We start from the raw sequence: 11,242 nt of genomic DNA on the forward strand, positions 1-11,242 counted from the left end.
AGAAATCAGTAAAGGATAATTCAATGAAAAAAATTGATGTTAAAAACAAAATGGGGGGGTTGAAAAGTTAGTACAGGGAGTTGGGTGCTTGCCTTACTACACATGGCTGACCTGAGTTCTATTCTTGACCCCCAGCCTGGTTTCCTGAGCTCCATCAGTAGTGTTCTCTGAGCCCAGAGCAAACCACCAGGTGTGGTCCGAAAATCAAAACAAAAAAAAAAATTAAAAAAAAAACAGTGTGGGAAAATGCCCAACATTGCTAATTATTAAGCAGAAGTTAAACATTTGGTCTAGTTAATTAGTGAAGCATTTAAAAATTATAATATCTATTGACCAAAATGAGTAATAAATATTCATGTTGACATCAGGATAAATTGATCAAATTAATGTATTATAAGATTCTAAAAGTCATTACATATTTTATGATTAAATAACAAAATTTTTAGCTATCGAGTCAAAAAGATAGTTCAAAAAGGACTGAGACAATGTTTTCATGAGAGAGGCCAGGTTTAATACCTGGCACCACTTGGTCTCCTGAAACTGTACGGAGCAACCCCAAGCATAGAGTCATGAGCACTCTCTAAGTATGGCCCGCAAATAAACAAAAATTCTAGGCATTTAAGCTAAGCAAATGCAAATAAATAAAGCAAAACAGTGAAAAGAGTAATTGAGCATAAATTTAAGAAATTAGGATAAAAGGGCCAGAGTGATTGTACAGCAAGTAGAAAATAAACAAACGAAAAATAAAATTAGAAGTAATCAAAATGTGTGGTTAGTCATGAGTGGAAGATAAATAACATGACTATGTTATAGAGACAGTTTCCTACTTAGTGACTCAAAAAAGATTAATGTAAACATATCAATAACATTGCACCATGCTTCTAATTTTAAACAGTTTTAATCATATTTAATTTTTTAATTGAATCACTGTGAATTACAGAGTACAAATATATTTATGATTGAGTTTCAGGCATGCAATGTTCAATCCCTTCACCAGTGTCCAGTACCCTCCATTAGTGTCCCCAGTTTCCATCCCAAACCCACCCTGACAGTGTCTTTGTGTTTCCTTCCCTAGCTTATGTTAACATGTAGACATACAATACTGTCATCACATGAGTTTCCACTGACCTTTAAATAGGTATGATATTAGAGCCTTCAGCATTTCCTCCGTGTCAGTCATCTCCCCTCTCACTCTCTAAACTCTCATTACAACAAACAACTAATAGTTCACCCAATCTGGGGGACATGGTTTATCATTCCTAAACTTTTTCACATTTTTCTTTATTTCTGCCAAGAACCCTCAAAACATCTCCTTGCACAAAAATCTTCCATTTCAAGAACTTAAGTACTTTTCCTGTTTCTCCTCCAAACAGCTGTAATTGATATAACCCAAATTCACAATCCTGCTCTCTCCTGTGTGCTCCCATCACCCATTTTATAAATAATTCTTTTCCCACATTGTATGTGTGTGTTTACTGGTTTGCAAGTTACATTATAATATAAACTTAAAGAAAGAATGGATCATTATTTATTTTCATTGAAAATAAAATAGTTATTTTGTATCTCTATTGATCTGTACCACTGTATCACTGTCATCCTGTTGCTCATCGATTTACTTGAGCGGGCACCAGTAATGTCTCCATGTGAGACTTGTCGTTACTGTTTTTGGCATATCGAATATACCATGGGGAGCTTGCCAGGCTTGGCTGGGCAGGCGGGATACTCTCGGTAGCTTGCCGGGCTCTCCGAGAGGGGTGAGAGGAATCAAACCCGGGTCAGCTGCAAGGCAAACACCCTACGCGCTGTGCCAGCCCCCCTTGAAACTAAGAATTATTTTTAATGATTTCTCTCTATTGGAACTGGGAGTATTGTTTTTAAACTCTGCATTTCAAATGTGACATGAGATCACCACTGGTTTGAAAAATACAATGAAGCAGCGCGGTAATTACATATTAGTACAGGAATGAAAATTTAAAGCAATGTATACCAACATGTGACCTGTACTCTATTTTATTTCATTTTTAAGATTTTATTATTGAATCACTTGAGATACAGTTGTTTTACAAAGCTGTTCATGATTAGGTTTTAGTCATACAGTGTTCCAACAACCATTCCTCCACCAGTGTACATTCCACAGCACTAGTGTCCTCTCTCTCTCTCTCTCTCTCTCTCTCTCTCTCTCTCTCCCTCCCTCTACCTCTCTTCTTCTGTCCCCCTCCCTCTCCCCTTTTTTGGGCATTGTGGTTTGCAATACAGATGCCGAAAGGTGATCTGTATTCTAAAATCATATTAATATAAAATTGTTTGGGGAGCAGAACTGGTCCATTTTCCAAACTCCCACACATTTGTTGCACAATTTTTACTTCAAACTTTTATGCATTAAATTGACTCTCCTCACTAACTGAAATTATTCCTGTTTGCATCATTGCCCTTGAGTGTGAATGATTTAAAGCTACTGTAACTTGACCGTTGAATAATGGAAATAGTCTTTTGCTTCAGAGCTTACACTGTCTTTTTCTTTTAACCAGTCGAATTAAAAACAAAGAAAGAGCAGGAAAACGCATTTGTTGAGGTAAATTTAAAGTCTTCAATTTTTTTATGTTGTGTAAAAGATAGTTTTGGGAATTTATGCAAACTATTCATGTGTTTCTCTTATTCTTAAGATTACCTGTTAATCATCTAGTATATTTATATTATGGCTTTTAATGCAGTGGGTACAGAGCTTGCTTTACATGTGGTCGACCTGGGTTTGATCCCTGGAATCCTATATGACCCCCCAAGCAGTGCCAGGAGTGATTCTTGAGTACAGAGCTAGGAGTAAACTAAACACCACTTTTGTGATCCCCAAATCAAAAGAAATTAATTAATTCATTTTAAAATAAAATAAAATGGGTATCAGGATCTAGAAATATCTTTGGGGTCTGCGGAACAGGACAGGGATTGTTAATGGGGGGTCATGCAGCCCTTTCATGGCATTATAATTGCTGCGTGTAAAACAGGATTAGAAGAAGAAACTTTAAAATGATTTTTATTTGAGTAATATTTAAGTTTTAAAATAATGTGTTTTGTTATAAGAGTAATAAAGTCAAGTAAAATACCTTCTGAAATCCACACTTTACTGTGAAGTTATTTTTTCTAACCTTTGTTCTCATTGAGAATGAAGTTTAGATTTTTTTATTACATATTACATCACACAACTACACCACTTTAATTGTTGGATTAGTAGCCATTGTGTTGTTATGTTGTTCTGTAACAATATTATATACTTTTCATAGTGGAACAACAGCTCCTTTCACTTTTTTTTAATTGGACCATACCTGATGGTGCTCAGAGCTTACTCATGGATCTGAACTCAGGGATCACTCCTGGCCATGCCTAGGGGAACATATGGGGTGCCAGAGATAGAACCCAGGTTGGTCATGTGCAAGATAAGAGCCTTACCCACTGCACTACCACTCCAGCTCCACCAGCCTCTCAATTTCTTAAATTAAGAAGCAACATGTTGAGAATTTCTTAAATTTAAGAAGCAACATGGATGGTGCTTGGAAGCAAGCAAGAGTAATAGAGATGAAGAAATCAGCAAGATCTATATATTGACTGTTATATATTCATGCTTTTCATCTTTAAAAATCATCTAATTTTAATTTATTATTCCTCGATCTTAAGAAGCAGCTATATTTGGCAGACTTAGAAGTAATTTTACCCATATGTATCTATAATTATTCTGTATTGTAAGTCATTGTTGAATGATTTCAAAGCCTTCTTGTCTTTCTCTTTTGCTTTTATCTATTGTTAGGAAAACGATGAAGATGATTTAGATTTTGAAGACACAGTGCCTGGCAAATAACCAAGGATATTATGAGATGCTCCCCTAATTTTTCTACATCAAGCAGGGGCAACTTTAAACTGTGGATATCCTGGTGCCACTGGAAAAAAAATTGAACCTAATAACCAATTCATTTATATGAATAATATATGCCACCTAGCCAGCTTACTTATTTATCTTAGAGCAAAAATGTTTTAAATTATTCTATAACAAATAAAGTGATATTAAATATGTTTTAAAGTGTTCTTATTGAGAGAGAGAGAGAGAGAAGAAAAGTTCCTGCCATAGAGGCAGGTGGGGAGGGAGGGGGGAAGGAAACTGGGGAAATTTGTTGTGGGAAATGTACACTGGTAAAGAGACAGATGTTGGAACACTATTTGACTGGAATCTAATCATGAACAACTTTTAACTGTATCTCATTATGATTCCGTTTTTAAAATTTTAATTAAATTAAACTTTGGGTGTCCTAAAGAAATGCAAAATAAAAAATGATTGTTCTTCTTGAGCCAATAAATTTTTGTCATCCGTTATACTTCATTTGTTTTGAAAGTGCATAAATAGTTAAAGAAGATTTCGGTAAGGCCGGAGCAAGTGTACAGCAGGTAGGGTGCTTACCTTGCATGTGTCTGACCAGGTTTGATTTCCTGCATCCATTGTGGCTCCTTGAGCCCTGCCAGGAGTAATTCCTGAGTGCAGAGCCAGTAAGAAGTTCTGCGTACTGCTGCATGTCACCTCAAATTAAACAAACAACCCCGCAAATAAAGAAAATAGAGTAAGATCGAATCAAAACTCAGTCTTGAGTATAACTTATTATCTGTTTTGCTCACCACTATATTTACAAGGAGCACAGTGCCTGGCAAATAACATTTTTATTGGTGTGGCATTGCTTTTCAAGATTGTAAAGGATTTATATGTTTTAGGGGTGCCATGTTATCACATCCACAATAAAAGTGTAATTTTTAAAATAGTCTTAGAAGTTGAGTTATTGCATATTTTTTCCTGAATGCTTGACATGTAACATATCCTATACAGTTATGAACTTATTTAATTTTTATAGCAATAATGTGAGGGTAGTTATGTTATTCTCATGTTCCAAATGAGTAAACTGAGTATGAATAATTTGCTAAAAATCTCATAGCTAAGAGGCAGAGTAGAGATTTGAAAGATATTTAGCATGGTGCAAGAAAGGAGTCAGTTAATTTTTTATATATGAACAAATTTTTCCAGCACCATTTAAAAAAATTTTTTTAGTGAATCACCATGAGATAGTTACAGACTTAAAAACTTTCCTGATTAAGTTTCGTTCATACAGTGATCATCCCTCCACCAAGTGCCCATTCTCCACCACCAATGTTCCCAGTATATCTTCTATCACCACCCCTATGTCCCCCACAAACACACCCCACCTCTGTGGCAGGCACATTCCCTTTTACCCTCTCCCTTCTTTTGGGTGTTGTGGTTTGCAATACAGGTAGTAAGTGACCGTTATGTTTGGTTCATAGTCTACTTTCAGCATGCATCTCCCATCCTGAGCGAGCCCTCCATATTTTAAATAGACTTTCCTTGTCCTACTTCAGACTACTCCTTTGTCAATGATTAACTGTCAATATGCTTGAGGCTTTGTCTCTGTGCTCTCAATTTTATTCCCTTGGTCTGAATCTGTTTTGATTCTGTTATCACACCGTCTCGATTCTATAGATTTATAATGTAACTTAAATTTGGAGAAAGAGAAGCCCACTATCTTCTTTTTTTTCCTAGGGGAGTTTTATTGCCGCATATAATTTCAACAGTATTTGGGCTATATCTTTAAAAAAAACCTGTTGAACTTATACTCTACCTCTATTTTTACTTTGGGTATCCTTGAATTTATGAGTGTGAGTATTCTCATCTATAAAATGAAAGAGATAATAGTTATTCCATAGACGTCTTTAATTAATAAATGAAAAACTGAATGAGTTAATACAGAGTTTGAGAATACACTCACCAAATGGTAATAATAATATAATCTTAAAATATTAAAGCTATACAAAACTATTTTACATTGGCCATTAATCTCCATAGTTATGTCAAGGGAGGGGACAATAGAATTGAAAAACCCGAAGCTAAATAAATATTCCAACTCAACCATTCTCTTATTTACCATTATCTTCTTAGAATTATTCAACACTTTGTTTCCAATTCACTGTATCACTGTCGTCCCATTGCTCATTGATTTGCTCAAGCAGCCGCCAGTAACATCTCCACTAATCCCTGTTGCATTCAGGGTCAGGGGAATGCGGTCCATTAATGTTACTGTTTTGGGCATTTCCAATTCAGTTCATATAATTTTTCATATGTGTATGTAACTGGGGTTATAATTAAGGAGAATTAAAGAGAAAACATATAACTCAACAATTTGCTATTTTGGCTTCTTTGCATGTATATATGATGAAGATTTTTTTCCAAAGCTGTCTTCAGAACAAAAAATGTGCCTCTATTATATATGAACTACCCTGTTCTGCAATATGATAGTCATAATTTCTCCATGAGCTGCAGCCACTACTTCTACATATAGGTTCCTGAACTAGCACTGTAGCACTGTCGTCCCGTTGTTCATCAATTTGCTAGAGCGGGCACCAGTAACGTCTCCATTGTGAGACTTGTTACTGTTTTTGGCATATTGAATACGCCATCGGTAGCTTGCCAGGCTTTGCCTTGCTGGTGGGATACTCTCCTTAGCTTGCAGGGCTCTTGGAAAGAGACGGAGGAATCAAACCTGGGTCAGCCGAGCGCAAGGCAAATTCCCTACCCGATGTGCTATCACTCTAGCCCTGAGCTAACTAAGAGGCAATTCCCACATTTTTCTCTAATTACAAAGGCAGATTGATCTCCAAACTCCATACCTATATAGTTGGCTCTGAACTTAAAAATAAGCCTTTAAACAACATTGAAACCAGTTAAGTCACCCTGGGCTCCATCCAAGTTATTTTGTCTTGGGTCTAGAATATCATAATTCATACAGGTGAAGAAGAAACAGTACCCTAATCATTAGCTAAGCTCCCCAGTGCATTATGTATTACTTGCTAAAGACTTAGTTTTTAATTCCTACAATTCTGAATAGTGTAAAAGGTATGAAGGCTATCAAGATGAGGATTCTTAAATTGGATTAAATTTTCTCATCATCCTCCAACTCACTCATATACATATGCACCAATTTCTTCACAGACAAAATGACAAGACATTATTCTAGATGTTAGTCTAGATTTCTATATATAGAAAAGAAGATTTCAGATCATTTGAAAGACAATGCCTAAAACTTATTGCTATCATCCTGCCTGATAAAAGAACATGGCTTTGACTATGAATGATGGACAAACAGATTGGGAATTTCTAATTTTTTTATTTCTTAGATCTGCAAGCAGTGGACATGCTCATTAAGATGTTTTGTTAAGATTTTTATAGTTCACTAACTCATCTCATTTACAAAATTTCCTGAATGTCAGACTTTTCCAAAATAAAAACATCTACCACTCAAAATCTTTCCTAGAGTTAAATGCCTTAGACACTGGTGAAAATTTTACTGGAGTAAATTACTGGAGAAATAGAATTTATAAAATTCCTGTCACCACAGTTAATTGACAAAAGTAGACGAAAATGAAAAAAGTAGACGAAATGCAGTTTTAGTATTAACTAAGCATTAAAGCATTAATGTGACATTAATCACAAGCAATAGTCTTAGTTTGCAAAAATAAATCTTGTTTTTTATAGAACCAAACATACAAACAATTATGTATGTTCTCTCAAGATTGAGAATGACTAGTTCTCTAGGAAAAAGGGCTAGAAGTCACCATATGTCAGACAATTCACCCTAAATTCACTTAGCAATGTTTTTCTAATAGTCCTCAAGAGAAAAGGGCCACACCCAGCAGTGTGGCAGGTTCAGATATTGAAATCCAGGGATTGAATTCGGGTCAGCAGTGTAGAAGGCAAATGCCCTACCTGCTGTACTACAACTCCAGCCCATTTCTCATCTTTATGACTGGAAATATGAGGCTGGGTTACTTATTCAGCCTTTAAAAAGATTGGCATGTGGGGCGGACCGAGAGCTGCGGCCCCGGCGTCGGCCGCGCGCCCGGGCCCGCCGCGCCCCGCTCCCGAGTGCCCCCGCGGCCCCGCGCCCGCTCCGTTCGCCGCCGGCCCGCCCGCCGCCCCTCGCGCAGCCGGGTTCGAGACCAGAGCCTCCTCGGGAGGGGCGGAAGGGTTAATCTCCATTTCACCTAATCATGGGAGAGATTAAAGTCTCTCCTGATTATAACTGGTTTAGAAGTACAGTTCCCCTTAAAAAGATTATCGTGGACGACGACGACAGTAAGATATGGTCACTCTACGACGCAGGCCCCAGAAACATCCGGTGCCCACTCATATTCCTGCCTCCAGTCAGCGGAACCGCAGATGTGTCCTTCCGGCAGATTCTGACGTTGACCGGATGGGGTTACCGGGTCATTGCTTTGCAGTATCCAGTTTATTGGGACCATCTTGAATTCTGTGATGGATTCAGAAAACTTTTAGACCATTTGCAGTTGGATAAAGTTCATCTTTTTGGGGCATCTTTGGGAGGCTTTTTGGCCCAGAAATTTGCTGAATATACTCACAAATCTCCCAGAGTCCATTCCCTCATCCTGTGCAACTCTTTCAGTGATACCTCCATCTTCAACCAGACCTGGACTGCGAACAGCTTTTGGCTCATGCCATCATTTATGCTTAAAAAAATAGTTCTTGGAAACTTTTCATCTGACCCCGTGGGCCCCATGATGGCTAATGCCATTGACTTCATGGTGGACAGGTTGGAAAGTTTAGGTCAGAGTGAACTAGCATCAAGACTTACCCTGAATTGTCAGAATTCATACGTGGAGCCTCATAAAATTCGGGACATCCCCGTCACCATCATGGATGTGTTTGACCAGAGCGCGCTGTCCACGGAAGCCAAGGAGGAGATGTACAAGCTGTACCCCAACGCGCGGAGGGCGCACCTGAAGACGGGGGGCAACTTCCCGTACCTGTGCAGGAGCGCAGAGGTGAACCTGTATGTGCAGATACACTTACTGCAATTCCACGGAACCAAATACGCAGCCATCGACCCATCGATGGTAAGCGCCGAGGAGCTGGAGGTGCAGAAAGGCAGCCCGAGTGGCACCGAGGAGCAGTAGCCCAGGACGGGCCTGGCGCGTGCCGGCGTGATCGCGCACCCTGCGGCCTCAGGGCCCGGCCCCGACGCAGAGGCTGGCGGTGTCTCAGCAACAGGCAGCAGCTCTTCCGGGTCTGGGGACCTGCCGCCTCCTGGTCTTTTTTAGCTTTTGACTCTGAAGAGGTACTGTTGGGATTCCCGTTTTAAGAATCGCATCAATTTTGCTACCAAAGTCTTCACCACTCTGTCCTGAAGTGAATGTGGATGTCCCCCGTTTTTCCTGTCACCGCCATCGTTGTCATTGTCTTCCTGTCTGGCAGTGTCACTTGCTGGCAGTGCTACACATCGTGGCCATGTCCACGCGCTCCTGGCGGTACCATCAGACTGCCAGGGCCGCCCCTGCTGTCCCATAGGTCAGTTACTTCTCATGTCCTGTCAAGCAAGTGCTCTCCCGGCGACTGTTGTCTCCCAACCATTCTGCTCATTTGGAATAAATACTCAGTTTCAGCAAAAAAAAAAAAAAAAAAGATTGGCATGTGCTTCACAGACAAAGGGAAGAGCTTATACATTTTCTCAGAGCAAAAGTTCTAAAAAGGAAGGGTAAAAGTCTCTTACTCTCAGCAGAAAGAATAAAGTTTCTTAATTTTATTTTGTGTTTATTTTATTAAAATGTCATAAACGATGAAGGATTTTGCTTCATCCTTCAAGGCTTCCTAGATTGGATTTACCTTTAAATCACAGCTCTTCCTTACTCTAAAATACTTTCTCTAGGGTGGGAGTGATAGCACAGCAGGTAGGGCACTTGACTTGAGGGTAGGTAACCTGGATTCAACTCTTGGCACAATACCATGAATGGCTCAAGCCAGGTAAGGAGTGATTCCCAAGAATATATCCTGGAGTAAGCCTTGAGCACAGCCAAGTGTGACCCAGAAAATCAATCTTAATAAATATAAAATATTTTCTCCTTGTCAGCGATTGTTCACTCTCCCACACATTTGTAATGTATTACTCCTGGAAATCTACCATGGAGACAGACTGAAATCTGGGGAGAAATCACAGGACCAAACTGATTGATGAGTATTATGAATCTGGTCTTGCATAGTTAGTTGTTCCATTTCTCTAAAAAACTCTTCTAAAACCCTTCAATGGTGCTTTTGTCTCTTGTAGCTATGGTTCCTATTTATTTCAAGATAAAAAATACAGAATTTTGTTTCCCTTTTTAAATTTTATTGCAAGTAATTCTATGAAGGCAACTGATATCTACTTTGTTTACCATTGAACTACGAAGCCCAGAATACATTTGACACAAATTATATACTTTTTTTGAAGGATGATCAGACTAGAACCAACTATAAAATAAAAGGATAATGAAAAATATTCATAATTCCTGTACCTTCTTTGAAAAACTTCCTTTCTTGATATATACCATGTATGTATCCTTTTTGATATTTTGTTTCATGAATTATAAGAATCACCAGGTAGCCTACTCCACAAGACACAGTATAAGATCCAAAACATTCTCTTTCATCCCTTAAAGGTCAGCTTTCTCTCCTAGTTCATGCTTCTAGCCACCTGTTTTATAGGCTCTAAAAGTCGGTCCTCTTTTACTTGGCATAATGCTTTTGATATTCTTCCATGTTGCTGCATGGGAAAATACTCTATTCCTTTTTATTGCATAGGAAAATACTCCATTTCTTTTACATACACAGTATTGCACTGTGTATGAAAAATTTATATTTGTCTTAGGGCTTATCTAGAGGATTTTTGGTCAATGAAGAGTTAAGTTAACTCTAAGAGTTTGCATCCAAAATATAACAAATGGGGCTACATTACTAATAAGCTTCTGCACCTTAAAAGTAAGAGTGACCAAGATACAAAGGAAGCCCATGAATTAGGAAAAATTATTTATCCAAGATCTATCTGTTAAGGGATTAATATCCAAGCTATATAAGTCACTGGTAAAAATTTAAAGGATAAAAACATCCAATTACATCAAAAATGGGGAGAAGAGGGGGCTGGAGCTATAGCACATTGGGTAGCACATTTGCTTTGCATGCAGCCAACCAGGGCTCGATTCCCAGCATTCCATATGGTCCCCTGAGCACTGCCAGGAGTAATCCCTGAGTGCAGAGCCAGGAGTAGCCTCTGTGCATCACCGGGTGTGACCCAAAAAGCAAAAAAAAAAAAAAAAAGGATGGGGAGAATAAATAAACAGAACCTTCTTCAAAGAAGAAATACAAATACCCAAAAGG

General features: G+C 38.5%; 1 protein-coding gene across 1 annotated transcript; it reads left to right on the forward strand.

Annotated features, from left to right (window-relative positions):
* The first annotated feature begins 7,943 nt into the window (after positions 1-7,943).
* LOC129402150 (maspardin-like) lies at positions 7,944-9,492 on the forward strand. Its single transcript, XM_055127479.1, has one exon. It carries the CDS (start codon positions 8,089-8,091, stop codon positions 9,010-9,012), a length of 924 nt encoding a protein of 307 aa, XP_054983454.1. The 5' UTR covers positions 7,944-8,088; the 3' UTR covers positions 9,013-9,492.
* The last annotated feature ends 1,750 nt before the right edge of the window (positions 9,493-11,242 follow it).

Source organism: Sorex araneus, chromosome 2, assembly GCF_027595985.1.
Source record: "Sorex araneus isolate mSorAra2 chromosome 2, mSorAra2.pri, whole genome shotgun sequence".
In the NCBI taxonomy this organism is placed as follows: domain Eukaryota; kingdom Metazoa; phylum Chordata; class Mammalia; order Eulipotyphla; family Soricidae; genus Sorex; species Sorex araneus.